Source organism: Bactrocera neohumeralis, chromosome 5 (assembly GCF_024586455.1).
Source record: "Bactrocera neohumeralis isolate Rockhampton chromosome 5, APGP_CSIRO_Bneo_wtdbg2-racon-allhic-juicebox.fasta_v2, whole genome shotgun sequence".
NCBI classification, from domain to species: Eukaryota; Metazoa; Arthropoda; class Insecta; order Diptera; family Tephritidae; genus Bactrocera; species Bactrocera neohumeralis.
Window position 1 is genome coordinate 44,373,868 of NC_065922.1, and position 18,616 is coordinate 44,392,483.

Sequence of the window (18,616 nt, forward strand, 5' to 3'; positions counted from 1 at the left end):
TTATGAAAAAGTTTAAAGTATTCGGTATTTAAATTGATTATATTAATCAATCTTATAAATTAAACATACCGGTGAATACGGTTATGGAACAAATTGCAATATTTTAAAAAATTTGATCTTTAAGCTTTCTTCGAGTAAAATTTTCAATTAGATGATAATCTTAAAATTTTGTTTTGGCTTAAAGAACAGTCTGAAGCTTCAGTTCAAAATATATAATTTTACTAGTAGATTCTCTCACGCGTTATTCGGGCTATGATATACTTTAAATAAACTATTCAGTACAGTTAAACGGGTGGCGCTCATCAGCATGAGATTCACTCCAACCCTGGCATTTAACGCCATCCTGTACGTATTACCTATGGACATAGTCGAAGATTGTACAGCTGCAAAAGTTGCCATCAGACTCGGAGAGTCTCGGTTCCTGAAAGAACACGAGTCTGAACACTCGGAAATCCTCACTCACTTTGACTTCATACCACTTGGATCATGGAGTCGCCAAACCGAACTCTGACGACTCCTTTTCTACCAACATACCGGTGAGGGAGTTGTGGGTGGGAAGAATCCGTTGGAGGAGAGGGGCAATGAGCTTCTTCACGGATGGGTCAAAGCTTGGGGGGAAGGTTGATGGAGGGGTCTACTATCGGGAGCTATCTATCAACTCCAGTTGCAGACTTCCTGACTATTGCAATGTTTTCCAGGCCGAGGTTGCACCCATTAAGGTAGCAGTAGACTTACTGCTCCGGAGAGCAGCCTCCTTCAGAGAAGTGACCATCCACCCAGATAGCAGAGCGCCGATACTAGCCTTGAACTCAATAACAGTGTGTTCAGGGCTGGTCGAAGAGTGCCTAACCTCGCTATCAATAGCATCGAATGTCTTTGTGATAAGACTGGTATGGGTACCGGGCTACAGCGGAATCGCAAGAAACTGTAAAGCTAATAAGCTAGCAAGGAAAGGCACCCTGGAACCGCTATCGGCAGAATGGGAGGGTATCGGTGCTCTCTAATCTTCTTGTGTTCTACTACTAAATACAAGTAGCCGGGATTCGTGGAGGCTGTCTCAAAATCCTTTTGGCCTAAGCTCGATGGCAACAGATCTAGTGATCTCTTTGACCTCAGTAAGGCTAGTTTCGCCCTAGTTGTGGGGATTCCACTAAGTAAGGCCCGGAATCTTACCAGATGCCATCTGCAGAAGCTATATGAAAGAAGATAAGGTGGAAACAACTCAACACTTTCTTTTTGACTGTCCCTCGTTTGGGAGTTCAAGACACTTGGGTGCGCATTCCTTCGGACATTGAGCTGGCGGGAATGGAAATTAAACGCCTGTCCAAATTTGTATTGGCTACTAACAGTGTGCTAAAATTTACTAAACCGATTCAGTAGTTTAGGAGTTTACACCGGACAAAAAAATATTTTTTTTATTTATTGATATATTGAGTTGATCAGAACTTACGATACAGAATTTCGTGCTATTTTACATCATATTTTTTTGCGGACATTATTATAAACATATGTTTGCTTATGTAAATCAAAGGGACTCTTTAAATAATTTTGCTCCACTCAGGGGGGAGAAAAGTTGAAACGGATAAGGAAATATGAAAATTTATAACAAGCTTTCTCGGAAATCAGATTGCTCTTCTTCGTTTCTTAATTGGTGTGGGAATTTTCGCTTTACTCGTACTGGTGCTTCAAGATAATGTAATGAAATTTGTTAAGTAAAAAGTTCTTGAATTGTGGGTTTGCTGTTGACAAGTTGACTTAGCAAAAGCTAAAAGAAAACATATTGATGGCTAAACTGAACTAAATTTCCATTCCACCTACTAATTTAAATGTTATTAAGTCTTGAATCACCATGTATGTTTTATTTTTTATTGTTGTGTATTAGATTACTCATATGTAAATACATCATAGCAAACGGCAAGTATTTCCGTTTATTTCCAGTTCAACTATTGTTTAATAACTTCTTGGAAACTTATTCTCTTTAGCGTCATCAAAAACAACAACATTCATAAACCAGCAGTATGAAATAAAACAACAAAGAAGCAAGTGCATTGTAAGCCAGTGAAAACATAAAAGTTTACCGCCAAATCGATAAGCTTGTAAGATCATTTGTGTATGTGTGTGAATCATACGTCGTGTAATGAAGTGCTAAAGATCGTGCGCCTAAAAATATGCAGTAACACAAATGATCGTGTATAAAAGTGAATTAAAAATACGGCCAAGGAAAATTATTAGTACAACAAAATTATTTCGTGTTGTGTCGTGAGTGAAACACAATGAACAGCAACGATAAATCGAAAATCAACAACATTTTGAAAACAACAAAGTTTGGAGACGAAGATGTAGCAACCAAGCAATTGCTGAAGAAGCCGAGAAGGGATAGCGACGCTGATAAAGAAGTGGTGAGTAGGCATTTTTTAAATTTTGTATACAATTTTGATGTACCATATTACTAACAAGTATTGTTGATTGTTGTCATTTATAAGTATTTCTTGAAAGAAATGCTTTTTTAAGCAATAAAAAGTGAAAAATATATATTTGTAAAAATATTTTTTTAAACTTGTTTGTTTTATATTTTTTCAGTTTACATTTTTTTAGTTTAATAAAAATTATTTAGTTTATTTGGTAGTTCATACTTTTTTACAAACAATTTTACTGAATTCGAAAAAATATTAATTAATTCTCTAAACCTGGAAATGAAATAAAAGAAATGATTTTTTTAAGAAATAAAAAGTAAAAATTAAAAATATTTGTTTTATGTACATACATATATGTATGTATGTATATACATATATGTATACATACATACATATATTTATATCTTTAAATTTATTTGTTTTTAATTTTTTTAATTTGCAATTATTTTCTTTTTTAGTTTTATATAAATTATTTAGTTTTTTTTATTATATATTTTTTACAAAAAAATTTTAATGATTTTCAAACAATATTAGTTTAGCTATAATCAAAACAATTTTCAAAATGATAAAATCTATAAATTTTATTTTTTTAATTTATTTGTTTTAATTTTTTTATATCAAAAATATTGTTTATGTTTACTGACAATTTTTTTTTAAAGAGTTATAAACGAATTTTTTTTTAATATTTCACATTTTTTAATTTAATTTGCAATTATTTTCTATTTTAATTTTATATAAATTATTTAGTTGTCAATATTATATTTATTTTTAAATTATTTTACTGAATTTCAAAAAATTATAAATTTTCTAAACCACTTTTCAAAACAAATTTCTAAATGATAAAAACTATAATAATTATATATGTATATATTTAATTTATTCGTTTTATATTTATTTACAATTATTTTTTTTAATAAATAATGTTATTTGTATTTACCGACAATTTTTTTTTAAAGAGTTAAAAGTAAATATTTAAATTTATTTTTATATAAAATATTTCTTTTTATAGTTGCTTATATTTTTTTACAACAAATTTTGTTAAAAAAATATTAATTTCTCTAATCCTCTTAAAAAAAATTTCAAAATGCTGAAAACTTTAAAATTTGTATTAAAAATGTTTTTATATATTGGTTTGTAATTTTTTCATAAAATATATATTTTTAATCTTAATTTTTTATATGTATTTTATTATGTTAATAAATTCGAAAATATTGTTTTTTCTAATCCGCTATTCAAAAAATTTTTCAAAGTGATATAGATTTTGAAATTTGTTTTGACTTTTTTTGGCCAATATTTTTTTATTTTAAATTTTGATTTTTTAATTTTTTTTATTTTAAATTTTTTTTTTGCAATTTTGTTTTAATAAATTCCAAAATATGCATTTTCTAAAACTCGATTAAAAATGCTATCATCTGCCACAAAATTGTATACAATTTTTTTTATCAAAATATCTACGAGAATTAATACTGACCGACAGCTTTTTTAATTATTGTGAGATCACCTGTCGCTAACGGTTGGTCAATATCGGCAAGCAACGTGTATTTTGCGCTAATTGTTGTAGCGCATTGTTGCAATTCAGCGCTCGTGCGTCTCTCTGAACTAATTTGCAGCCTTCATACTTACATATGTACATACTACATAGCACATAGACGTAGTTATGCAAATGTGAAAAACGCCCATCGCTTAGTTCACCCAGCTCAGTACGATCTTGCTCGGCTAAGCTGAGAGCTTAGCTCAGTTTGGAGCGACGCGAAGTGAACTTGAAAAGTAATAACACACGCTAAGTGCATACAAAGTGTCTTTACATATATAAAATATACATAATATTGAACAAACATATGTACTTACATACATACATACATAGGTATAGAATAACTCTACAAACCGGATAAAGCAGAAAAACAAATCAATACAAATTAATAAATTTATTCTATAACTTATTACGTACTCGTACGCTCATGAGCACAACAACAATAACTAACAGCAAGTGCTGCTGCCATGTTCGGTAAGAAGTGCTACCAAAGAATTCTAGCAACAACAATTCTAACATGCGCGGCGAAAAATGAGGCGGTGGCATAAACAGTTAACGAGCGTGCTTTGGAAATCAAATCATCCGCGAAATTTTATGCTGAAAATGTTGGAACTAGCTATGCGATGATGTGAAAAATAACTTTTATGGACACGATTGCAAAAACAACTTGACTGTAACAATAGCTTAACATTGTCATAAAAAACAACAAAAATTATTTATTTTTATTAAGCGCTGGTTATTGTTCATCGAAGTTGTAGGTGTTTGGCTACAGTGGCGCCTAAAATAATAATATATTTTAAATATACAAAATTTTTCCAATTTTTCTAAATTTTAGTCACAGTAATTTTTTTTTAATTTGATGGAATTATTTAAGGAAATTTTTCAAACAAAAACTTTTTGTACCGAATTGGAGGCATATTTTTTAATTCAACGCACAGCTTTTGGAATTCGAAAATGGTTGGTACCTCTAAAGGGTGTTTAGTCAAGTTTCTGTGTCTCAGCTTTCAACTGTTATTTCGCAAAAAACATTCCATTATCATATTTATTTAGTAGTTTTTGCCACACTTTATTTATTATATAATTTTTGCTTGAAGAAGACACAAATTCGTAAAAATGTTTACTTAACACTTATTTATTCTTATTTGCTAACATTTTGAAGTTTTTTTGTGGCAAATATTATAGCAACAGTGGGCTATTTTAAATTTTCCAGTTGTAAATTCTTCTTTGAAAGGAAATTAATATATTTTACTAACACAAATCAACAAATTTACAGCAATTTTTGGTGAAGTAACCAGTGCAACTTGTTAAAAAATTACCGTACGACATCAAAAATATTTTTATTTTTTTCCTGCGTGTAGTTTTCGGAAAATCGGTTTGAAGTGATCTTGACCAATTCTATTTCTCAACAACTTTAAAACTAAGTAATGTGATATGTAATAATGTCTACAACATGTTGAACCGCAACTTTTACTCTCGCAGGAATAGATTTCCTACGGATGGGCGTTTTTATTTCAATATTTCGTAAATATGGTAGCTTTAAAAATTATGAAAAATTTTTCAAAAAATTATTTTAGTTTTTTTTTTCACGATATAGTTTGATTACATAGATACATAAGTAACAAACAGGCCGAAAAGTTCATTTTAGACAAAAAGATTTTAACGATATACAATTTTATTGTTCAGTATAGTTGGCATCAGAGCAATAAACCAATTATAGCGATTTTCAAAATATTGTTTGTGGTTCGCTGGAAAATAAGACCTTGAAGCTGGCCGATTATTTCGTTTTTTTTTTTTTTGTTTTTTGAGGTTTCAAGCTGAGAAGCGTCTTTGAGAAAAAATGTTCAAAAAGTGGGCGTGATCGCGCCCTCTAAAAATGGAATATGAATATATCTCCTAAACTACTAAAACTACAGCAGCCAAGTTTACCTAGTTCAAATATTACAAGAACTCCTACCGGCAGTGAGAAAATGGATAAAATAACGTTACAGTTAAAAACTACTAAAATCGCAATAAATCAATAACTAAATAAGACACAGACATTAAATTTTACCCCCGATATAGTATGATAAAGCTTTAAATGAGCCGGGGTCAAAATTGGAACATGAGCGTGGCACCGCCCACTTTTAGGTGAAATCGCATATCTCCGCTGGTATTCTCATTTTTCAGTGTCAAAATGGGCGATATCGAACTATAGCCCCGGCTATTTCTCTTATAAGAAAATTTTAAATACCACTTGAAACTTTCACTTTCCAGTATACAAATCCCGAATGGATTACTATGTCAGGATAAAACTTTGCAATAATAGTGCTATTGATGTGTGCCATCTTATGACTAAAAATTTGCTGAATTGAACCAAAACTGTTCAAGCGCCTAGGCACTAAACATGTGGATTCAGTGCTTATTGCTGACTTTTTACCCAAAATATCGGTTAATGTTCAAGATATATAACTAAAATTCAGAGAAAATTATTTCTGTTACTTCCCTTACACAAGGTGCGTTCCAAAGTGAATAGGACTTTAAAAAACAACAGAACAAATGGTTTTTCGGCAAAATCATTTTATTTTATTCAAAATAGTCTGCTTCTGCTTCAATACAGCTTTTTGCACGGTCCAAATGCATGTCGAACGAGTGTCTTAGCTCGTTGGCCGGTATGGCCGCGAGTATGCCGGTGCAAGCCTTTTGAATGGCTTCTACGTCTGCATAACGCTTTCCTTTCATGGGCAAATGCATTTTTCCGAAAAGGGAGAAGTCGCACGATGCCATATCAACACGTTTCGTCACCAGTCACAATATTGTAAAGGAAGTTTTTATCCTTTTTGACCTCTTTAATGATGTCCTTCGAATGTTGGATTCTGAGCAATTTTTGGTCGTCAGTCAATTTGTGCGGAACAAACCGTGCACACACCTTTCGTAAGCCCAAATGTTCGATCAAAATGCGATAAATCCATGTTTTGAAGATGTTCAATTCCATTTACATGAATTTCAGTAATGATTTCGGCTAATTTTGCAACGATAACACAAACATACTGACACTTTAAAGCACCTTGTATACCTAGTATAAAGATTTTCGAACTTCAGTGTGATTTTATAGCGCATATATCGGCCAATATAACTCACATATATAGGTTGTCAAAAAAGTCTTGCGGTATTTTCGCTAGTTGGCGCTGAAAGCGCGTAGTTCTAGTTTTATTCGTCGCATCGGGTCATGCTATACCTCTTTGGAAAGCTCATTTCAACAACGCTAACACGTGTTTGATTGATTGTCGTTTCTTTTAAGTCGTTCGTGAGTTATAGCGTCGCAAATATGGAGCAAAATAAAGAGAAAATACGGCATATTTTACAGTACTACTACGATAAAGCAAAAATGCATCTCAAGCCGCCAATAAAAATTGTGCAGTTTATGGACCCGATACAGTTTCCATTTCCACCGCACAACGATGGTTTCAACGTTTTCGTTCTGTTGTAGAAGTGGTCGAAGATGCGCCACGCTCCGTAAGGCCTGTCGTCGAAAATTGCGATAAAATCGCTGAATTGGTCGAAAGAGACCGGCATAGAAGCAGCCGTAGCTTCGGTCAAGAGCTGGGCATGAGTCATCAAAAATTCATTTCAATTTCAATAAAAAAAAAAATTCAATAAAAATACCGCAAGACTTTTTTGACAACCCATTATTTAATTATCTTAATACAATTGAGAGACCATGTTTTCTTATAACGGAGCATATTGTGCTTAGAATGTATAAAATTGGGTATAAACTCGCACTAGACCCCATATAACAAACAAGCCTTAAAGTAGTACCTTTAGTACTGTCCAAAAAGGAAATTTTTTCCGTTTTTATTATGGGAGAATACAAACTGATCACATCCGATTTTTTTGCATATATATTAAGAGGTATTATTGAACTACAAAATAAAAATTGTTTTATGTAAAAAAATGGCGGAAATATCAACGATCCCGCTGATTGACATTTTTTACGACCGTCAACTTTGTGGCTAGGCTTCTTATCTGAAACGAAAAAAGGTAATTTTTTTTTTAGTAGGAGCTATTATCAAGTGTCAAGTGGTTTTAAGAATTTCAAAAAATTATCGATGTAAACTGCATCTGTGTGTTTCGACATCAAATTAGTTAAACAAATTAAATAGTCAAAATGTCATTTTTCTCGGAAAAGCGCTCTATCGCGCACTTAAGTATAAAGTTGTCTATAAAATACGCTTTAGTTTAAGTAAATCGGTTAAATAATTCAATCGAAATTTCGACGACCGGATAAAAAAAGTTAATTTCGAGGCAGCGAGTCTCAAAGATTTGGTACTATACAGCCGCTGCATGAAGTGCAGTGGTTCTGGGGCCTATTTCTTCGAAAATATTTGAAGTAAACCAACGAAACTTCGGGTCTATATTTTTTAATAGTTTTTCAATTGACTAAAAGAAAATTTTTGTTTGAAAATTCTAAATCCCCCCCCTTAAGTACCTGAATGTCGTCCTCTGGCTTTATTCCATGCAAGTTGCAAGAGTAATAAACGTTCGGTTATACCCGAACTTAGTTCTGCTTTATTTGTTAAATATTAAGTTCACGAAGCTGATTTGGGTCGCTCAGTTTGTAATATAATAGCCAAATGCTAAAATGGTCCAATAAAGATGGTGTCGACAAGTGATTAGCTCGTTGAGGAGAAATGGATGTGTACAAAATTTCAGAGCGATTTCTCAAAAACTGAGGGATTATTTCTCTTATATGCCTACAGACAGATGGACAGATAGACATGAATGCTAAATCAACTCACCTCGACACGCTTATCATTTATTGGTATATTTTATAGGATCTACGACGCTTCCCACTGGGTCTTGCAGACTATGTGGCAAACTTATTGTAGAGTATAGTTATTGATTTTCTTAAAAGTAAGAATATGTATAACCCACTAAGCCACAGCTCTAGAAATTATACATATATACCATTTTCTGATTGTTTTCAATTTCAATCTATATACATCTGGATTTTGGTCACTTTTTTATTTCATTAATTTTTCTACCTTCTCATAAAATTCTTTATTTCTTGCTACGAGAGTTGCGTTCTTTATTTTAATTAATTTTTATTCTACTTTTAATAAATTCATAATGACGAGAGAAATGCGCCAAGATTACATCATAACATACTGGTACTCGCAAAAAAATTACAAAAAAAAATATGTTTAATTAATTGAGTTGTATATTACTCATACAAGCCCACTGTTATGTAACAAAACCCATTTCATTGCTTTTGCGTTCGTAAATGGTGCCGGCAGCTATTCCGCTAATAATATTCTAAAATGTTGTGTAAAACGCGCACCCATTGAAGAAGCAAGGCTGAGAAGCTTTTAGCTTAATGATAATAAATACCAGCAAATAATATACAACTCGCTAAACAATTACTATGATTGCTAAAAAAGAGTTAAAAGCAAAATAAACACATATTTACATACACTGGTGAGAGACGACGAAGCAAAACAAAAACGGCGAAAGCTCCACCACGCCACATGGATTGATAACAGGTGAATAGTTGAACGCACACACACACAAATACAAGTAAAAAACTGAGCGAAGCTTTTGAGAAAATGCCAAAGAAGGGGCTAGTGGGAGGTAGTTGAACGCTTACGGCAAAGAAAATGCAAAGCTTTTTCCACAAAGCACGCGCTTGCTGAGAGCGCATGAGCGGGAGAGTGAAAACGCGCGAGCACCACAAACCGTTAGCGCCACTTGGGAGTTGTTGCTAATTGTACACTTTGTTGGCAAAATTGAAGTTTGTTGCTAAAGTTTTTTGTTTGGCACGGCCGCTGAGCGCCGCCCGACTATGTTGCACTGGCGCGCTGCACTGCGCCATGCGCTCGGCTAGACACTTTGGGGTGTTGCTGCCGTGCTCAGCTTGTTGTGGTGCACAAATCGTAGCAGATTGTTGAGGTACGCGCGCGCAAAACGCGCAAAGTCGCAACCAAATCGCACTTGTGTACGCTTTTCACAAATCATTTTCCATTACGACGCGCTTCGAAATAGCCGCGGACGCGCGCATCATCGCCACCCGAATCGCTTGCCTGCAATATGCCACATTCATTCGCATACGGCTAGAGAAAATCGTCATAAAACGACGGACAGCGGAAGCCACTCGTGTGAACGGTGTTCTTTTTTTGTTGTTGCTGGCGGGCGGATAATCGCTTTGGGGTGGTGTATGGCGTAAAATGTAAGAATTGTGAATCAGTTGGTCACACAACGACGCGCGTTCAAGTTGTCAACGCGTACACACACTTGAGCACATACAACGGGACAAATATTTGACTTTGTCTATTTGATTTGACGTTGCCAAACTGCTAGATAACACTTTAGTTTTCGGTTTCGGTTTCATTCTCGTTTAGTTGTGTGAGCATAAAGTTTGTGAAAAGTGAGCAAAAAGTTTCCTGTTCTTGGTGTCAGTGCAAATGTGTGCGTTTGTCTGCAAGTAGTTGCAAGTTTTTTGTATTTGCCGTTCAATTGACAGTACAGTGTTGTAGTTTGTTGTAGTTTTGATGGAATTTTTTTGCTAATTGTGCGTGTTGTTAGACTGGGAACCAAGGAATTTTTTTGACTAAAATAATGAATAAATAATAATTTTAATTAATTGAAAAATAATTATAATAATAAATAATTGATAATTATAATTAAAGTGACAAGTAAGACAGACCAGTGGCGTAGCTAGGGGAGAGAGGGCAAGGGGGCCGTTGCCCCGGGCGCAACGTCTTGGGGGGCGGCAAAACGATCTTCGCTGTTTTTTAATATTCAGAAAAATACTTCCACAAATTTTTTTACAAAATTTATTATAAAAGATAAAGAGTTGTACACTCACAATATAATAATCTGAATAACAATGAAAAATATTAATTTTTACTCGAATACTCTTCAGTCTTTGAATTTGTCTTACTTATCTCTTGGCTTATATCTTTCTTTAAAATAGTGAGAGAACTTAAAGATGCACTTTTCTAGCTTTGTCTAGCGACGTGTCACTCTCACAGTTACCCTATGCTTTGAATGTAACAAATACTTTTATTTCTCCAAATTTTCAAAAATGGTATTTAAAAACTTCAATTCGGGCAAAAATTCCTGCAAATTGTGGAATTTTGGAACTTCAGAATTTGCGTGGCTTCTAGTTCCTAAATTGTATATACTTAATATCGAAGATATTTTGTAAAAATTCACTTTTGTTCGAACCACCTCATGAAACTTGTAGGTAGGTAGATAAATCCAGAACATCCTTGGCCCCGGCCGCCCGAAGTTGTAGCTACGCCACTGAGGCAGACTATCTATATTTAATGAGCTAATTCTGAGCAATTTGAGGTTATGAATTTGCATGAGTACACAAGTAGCTGTGAAGCCTTATTTCTCATCTCTATTTTTTTTCTAAAATTTTGTTTTTTATTATTGGACAAAAAAAGGAATATGAGCTTTTTCTAAGACTACCAAGAGACTGGTAGTTATATGTTACAGTGGTGCGATATGAAAAATACTTTAACAGTTTGTAATAATGCTTTGAAATATAATATACGCCAAATTTCGTTAAGATATCTTGTCAATTATAAGAGTTCGGTCAGTTTGTATGGCAGTTATATGCTATAGTTTTCCGATCTGAACAATGTATTCGAACATTGTAGAGATACCTTTCATAATAATTTATGCCAAATTTCGTGAAGCTACCTAGTGCAATAAAAAAAGTTTATCATAAAGAGACCTGATTTTGATCGTCTGGTTTTTCTGGCAGCTATACAGAATAGACTGATCAGAACAATTTCTTCAGAGATTATAATGTTGTCTTCAATAAAAGAGTTTCACGTACAAGGACTTCTGTTTAAGCTGTCAGTTTGTATCCTACGTGTTATAAGTGTCCGTTATAGCCGGTTCAGCAGCTTCTTGGTATCGAAAAGACGTGTGCAAAATTTCAGATCTAAATCTCGAAAACCCGCGAATGTGACGCACATGCCCTAATCAATTATATATACATATGGATTGGGTAGTCAATAAAATCTTTTCTTATTTCTAATCAAGCTTCAACTTATTTTTTATATATATAATGAACTTTAATTAACTAAATATGTACCACTTTGGTCGACAACTTTTTGCCATTTTTCCGCTAGAGACATTATTCCAAGTGTAAAACTTTTCTGCTTACTCGGCGAAAAACTGCGACAAGTAATTTTCACAGGCTTCTTTTGAAGCCAACTTTACGCCATTAAGGGGGTTCTGCATTGACCGAAACAAATGATAGGTCGATGGTGCAAGGTCAGGGCTACATATATGGTGGATGTATCAAAGCTTCCCAGCCAATCTCTCCAAGTTTTTGCCGAGTCATCAAAAATGTGTGTGGTCTAGCGTTGCTCTGATGGAAGACGAAGTCCTTTCTGTTGATCAGTTCTGAACGTTTTTTCGATTGCTTGCTTCAATTTCATCAATTGTTGACAGTAAATTCTAGAATCAATCGTACGACCAGGCTGAAGCAGCTCATAGTGTATGATTCCTTTCTAATCCCCTCAAACAATCAGCATAACCTTTCGAGGTGTCAATCCTGGCTTTGCGACCATTTGTTGAGCTTCAACATGCTTGGACCATGATCTTTTTCCCACATTATTGTCGTATTTGATCCACTTTTCGTCTCCTGTTACCATTCCTTTCAGAAATTATTCGATTTCATTTCGTTTCAGCAAAGAATCGAGAATGTTAATTCGGTCCATTAAATTTTTCACAGACGATTCATGTGATACCAAAACATCGAGCTTCTTTTTGTAGCCAGCCTTTTTTTATGGTGCATAGCGATGTCATGGCTGCTTATGTGACAGTCCTGGTCAATCTTTTTCATAACTTCATCGACTTTTTCAAAGATAGGTCGACCAGAGCGAGGTGCATCTTTCACATCGAAATTTCCAGAACGGAAGCGAGCGAACCATTGTTGTGCTACACGAACTGATATAGCATCGTCTCCGTAAACTTCACAAATTTCATTGGTGGCCTTTTTTAAACAAAAATTTCAAAATATAGCGAATTTCTTCATTATTTTCACTCATTTTTGAACAGCTGTAACTTTTCTTCAACTTCCCCGAATTTAATTTTTTGGTTAAATGAAGCCTAAATTCTCACCTTTCCAACACTACTACACTACCAAATATATACATATATATACTTGATAGAGCCTCTGACGCTTCCTCATGGGTGTTACAAACTTCGTTACAAACTTAGCATACCCTGTTCAGGGTATAAAAATAGTGATTCAATAGTTTTATAAGTCATCTCAATTTTTACCACATACCACCGATCTAAAATAAAAAACATGATTAAAAAATATGTTTTATTCACTGTTAAAGCTTTTGATTATATAAGTTTGCATGCCTTTGTTATGCACCCTTCAATCAACAATACTGCTTAGAAGTCAGGGGTTTTCTATACAATTTTCTAAAATCAGATTTTAACGTGTTATTGCGCGATCTAATACTAAGCGGCTCAAGTTATTGATATGGAATATTAGCATAAAGCATGACAAGTTTTCCACATTTTTATCAATAAATCCTAACCAATTAGCGTTTATTAGACCATATTTTAGTGTATTTGACGTTAAAGGCACTAGTTTTCTTAATTTATACCCTATAACCTGCAAGGTTGTTTTCCTGTTCAGGTATTCTAATTTCAATTTCAAAAGTTAGTTCTAATAACAAATCAAATCGACCAATCACGCGATAATTCTGCATATATAAATATCCAATTAGCCTTGCATTAATTGAGTTATTATAATGGTATTTATTTTGTTATTATCTTATGAGATTGTTGGGTCTAAAGTAAATGGCAGTTGGCTTGGTTATCATACCAATAAGGAGTTTTTAAGGCGTGTAATAATCATAAGTTGTTAATTTTTTTATTAAATTATTTGGTTTAGCTTTTAGTGAAAGAAGTGTTCCTCTCTGATAAAAGTTATTGTTTGGTTTAAAAATATATTATATGTATTTGGTCTGAAAATTTGGGTAAAATTTTTAAAATTAATCTGAGCACAACTAAGTTCTCGCTGTTTTTTTTAGTGAAAATGCAATTTTAATGTAAGAAACTGGTTACAAATGAATTATTCGACGTATTGCCCATCGCTAGTCATAGCTTTTTCCCAACTTTCTGGCAAAGCTCGAATAGCATTACGTTAAAACTGTTCACCTCGTGTTGCTATCCGAGAATAAAGCTAAAGCTTTCGATGTCTTCTTGTGAGTGGTGCTGTTTCAGAGCCAGAGCATGTGCCATCGAATGGAACAAATAATGATCGAACAGTGCAATATAGCGGGTGAGCTAGGACTTCCCATTAAAGCGTTTTCAGTTAGGATTTAACGGGAATGGCAACGAGAGGCCAAGCGTTATCACAAATCACTTTTTTGTGCCTCACCTGGTATTAAAATCATTATGAACCCAAACTCCGTTTCTGAACCATTACCAGCGTTTGTAGTCGCTCTGAAATGGCTTGGCGGGTGACTGCCAATGCTGAAGTAAGCTCTTCTTGCATTTGACATGGATCCTCATCAAGCAACGTCTCCAATTCACCGTCTTCGAAGGTTTTTGGCCGTCCTTCACGCGGACGTTCGTTAACTTCGAAAACGACTTCTTTGATGCGACGAAACCAATCACTGCCCGTTGTTTTACTTGAAACAGCTCCGTTAAATTTTTTGGTGTACCCGATGTGCATCAGCAGTCGATTTCTTTGACTAAGAGAAGAACCTAAATTATTTTTTCTTTCTCATAATTTCTTTTTAGCTTCCAAATTTACATCGCCTACGTAGTATAACAGTAATAATATAAGGCTTTTAAAATCATTAGTATTAGAAATTGTGTTCTCATAGACCTTAAAAGCGGAAAGCATAAGGACTCAGATCGAAATGTTACTTGTTTTAATTCGTTTGTGTTTAACAGGTGAGGGTTTTGACGAATATATCTCTTAGTAATGACGGATTTTTTTATATTTGTCGATCTCATCACATATTTTTTTTAACATAAATTCTTTTATAGACGAGTTTGGTACTTCCATAATAGGTGTCGTATTCTTACACCTTTAAATCATAACCGAAAATAATTAAAATATTTTGTTCATTCATCTGTTCTGAAGTTTAGGTGCTACAGCCACACTAACTGACAGTAAACGATGAAAAAAATATTTGTTTAAAATTGAATTCGAATTATTTTGAAATTTCTGCGACTCTTAATCCTTGTAAAAATAATATATATGAGAAATGGCGTGAAATCGAAAAGAAAACCTCCTGAAATATGCTAATTCCAAACATATTAATATATAAAAATATTTTAATAAATGAAAAAAAATTTAAATAATAGACATCAGGCTCAAATATTAATAAGCATAAAAATATACAAATCGAGAACCAAAAACAATTTCACACGCACTAAATCATAAAAAAATTTAAGTCAAAACTTTGCACCCTTTTTCAGAGCAAAACAAAAGAAGTTTGAAGAAGAATAAACATTTATTAAGTTAAAAACTACAAGCATTGTAACCTACGCTAACCTAATAAAAAAGTATATAACTAAATATAAAGCAACAGCATAACAATAAACATAAAACAACGAAACATAAAAACGACAATTAACTAACTAAAAGTAATGCGAGAATTTGTTTATAAAAAAATTTCAGTGAAATAAAAAGTGAAATTACACCTTTTTAAGCACCGACTGCGAACTGCCAGCATTATCGTCATTATCATCAGCTATCGACAGCAATTTCAGCGACATTGACATTGCCGACTTTAACAATATGTAGTTTGGGGCAAAAACAGCAATAACAAAGCAACAATTGCAGCAATTAGTTGACACAATGGTGGCGTCCGAGCGCACGACGGCGAAATAAACAAATTAATTTCTATGCATATCCGCAGTATTGACTCAATAACGCTATTGTTGTTCTTATTATAAAATAGCAAACGAGTTAAGTTAGTTGCACTTTAGAACCGCAATTTGTGGTGAGGGAAAAATCATACATTTCTTCAACGAAAATTACTACAAATTTAAATATATTTTTTTTAATTATTTATAAAAAAAATAATTTAAAAATAATAATATTATAATAATCAAATAAAAAAATTTGTTTTTCAATAAAAAAGTAATAAATAGTTTAAAAAAATAATTTTTAAAAACAATAAAAAATAATTAAATAAATTTTTTTTCATATTTTATTATTATTTTTTAACTATTTATTATTATTATTTTTTTAAACCTTCTTTTATTTATTTTTTGTTTAATTAAATTTCTTATTTTTAAATAAAAAATAAAAATTTTTAAAAACATTATAAAAAATAATTCATTTTTTTTTTTAGTTTTAAAAAATATTTTATATAATTATATAATAAAAAGTTTTATTTAATTTTTTTATTGTTTTTAAGAATATTTTTTTATAATTTTTATTAAAAACTATTTATTAAATTTTTATTAAAAAAATAATAACTTTTTTTCACGCTGGCAAACTTTTTCACCGCAATTTCCATTATATTTTCAAAATTTGATGCTAAGCATTTTTCCGTTTTTGGTAATTTATTTTTGTTGTGTTTTTTTGCTTGCATTAAATTTATGCACACAGCAAGTGAATTGTTGATTTCGCGCTAGCTGTTTCCCGCGCGAAAATCGTCAAAACGGCAAATGGCACGTACATATGTATATGTCTGCATACATACATACACCTAGACGTATCACAAATGAATAGTTTAGGTTCCCACATTATTTGTCCACCCATGCACACGAGTTTGAAAAATGCGCTACAGACATACGAACACACTGCAACGTTGTATATATTTATGCACATGCATATGTATCTACATACACAAATATTGGACCCAATCAGCCTTTTTGTGGCTTGAGAAAATTTTCGCTTTACTAATTACCGAGCGATAATTAAAGATATGCATGCATTTTGAAATTGATTTTCCGCCTTTGCACAAATACTTCCTAAAATCTTACAAAGATCTTTCCTTAAGTGAAGCAGAGCGTAGATCCGAGTTTCTTTGTACTGAAAGTAGTTCTCTAAGTTACCTCCTTATGATTATCTATGTTTAGTCGTCTACTCATGACCGTATTCTAAGGTAGCATCTGGATAAGATGGTTAGTGTATCGGTTCCTTGTATAACTTTTTTGTGTAAAATTAGCGCGTGACTGTTAAAGAACCGAGAGCAATATGTAATCTTGATTTTGATTTTGAAAGCATTGGGTTGATATCTGTATGGTATATAAGGTATAAGGAATTAACAGTAATAAATTATTGTTCATTTGAAGTTTATTAAAGAATTAACTGTAATTAATAGGTTACTAGGGAATTACAAAAGTGTTTAAGAGGACTGCTCTCCTCTAGAGCTTACACCAAACCTATCATCACATTATCATAACTATTATATCCATTAGGGTGTCCGATATTTACCAAATTGATTATTTTTGACGAGACGCCCCCTAAACTTTTAGTTTTACATCTAAAAACAAATATCAGACCATAAAAAGCGCATAATTTTCATAATAAACCTTGCCCCAAACACGATACATTTCTCATTGAAATTACATGGGATTTTGCCACTTTTTACGAATATTTTGTTTTCTCTGGAGCTTTCTCCTTTGTAGGAATAAAAAGGTCATATTCTTGTACAGAATTGAATACTCTACAAAAAAGTCTTGACAATTTTTTGATATACTCACTCCTTTAAAAGTTATTGAAGGTTAAAATTAACTTCTGGGTAATATGCAAAAATAACTAAGGAATGTTTAATAAAGGAAATCTGATGTACTCAAATGGTTTAAATTTGATTTGATTTGCAAATTTTTCTTATTTTTTATCCTAAAACTATAGGCATAATATATTTTTTAGAATAAACAATTGAATTTTACAAAAAAAAATTTCAATATGCCGTAAAAGTTCGAAAATTCCAGAAATTACCCAGAAGTTAACTTTGACCTTAAATAACTTTTAAAGGAGTGAGTATATCGAAAAATTGTCAAGACTTTTTTTGTAGAGCATTCAATTCTATACAAGAATATGACTTTTTTATTCCTACAAACGAAAAAGTTCCAAAGAAAAAAAAAAATATTCGTAAAAAGTGGCAAAATCCCATGTAATTTCAATGGGAAATGTATCGTGTTTGGGGCAAGGTTTATTATGAAAATTAAGCGCTTTTTATGGTCTGATATTTTTTTTTAGATGGAAAACTAAAAGTTTAGGGGCGTCTCGTCAAAAATAATCAATTTGGCAAATAACGGACACCCTAATATCCATATTGCGCATGATTCCTTGAGAAATTTGCCAATTGATAACACTTCGATTAGAGCTAGAGTTTTTTGCTTCGGCTCGATTTTTATTAAAGGTCATTAGTACAATATAAAACTGGTTATAAGGATGTTGGACATCTCTTTCTTGCTGTGGCAGTAGGTATTTATTTGCCCTATTTAGTGAAACCTGAATCCAACTTTTCTCTGCCACGACACAATTTTGTCGTTGGAGACTTAAAATTTGGTAGTATATTTGACACGATCGATATTTTCTACTAGTTTTTGATTACTATATTTTATGACATTGCCCATTTGGTTCCAATAGTAGACTGTAATCAAGAGTTTCAATAACGTTAATTGATTTTTAATACTGCTTTCCTGAAAATCCTTTTTCTCAACAACGAAAAGCATA

The 18,616-nt window shown here is 32.7% G+C and overlaps 1 protein-coding gene across 5 annotated transcripts in view; it reads left to right on the forward strand.

Annotated features, from left to right (window-relative positions):
* Positions 1-18,616, forward strand: part of LOC126758930 (uncharacterized) — a 121,589-nt gene that overhangs the window by 20,613 nt on the left and 82,360 nt on the right. For 3 of the 5 annotated variants that reach the window (XM_050473385.1, XM_050473384.1, XM_050473388.1), the window contains exon 2: positions 1,983-2,399. In XM_050473385.1, coding sequence (XP_050329342.1) covers positions 2,274-2,399 — 126 coding nt within the window. In that variant the 5' untranslated portion in view covers positions 1,983-2,273. Of the gene's footprint in view, positions 1-1,938; positions 2,400-9,885; positions 10,148-18,616 lie in introns of those variants that run through there. The other 2 variants (XM_050473386.1, XM_050473382.1) reach the window with 2 other exon arrangements.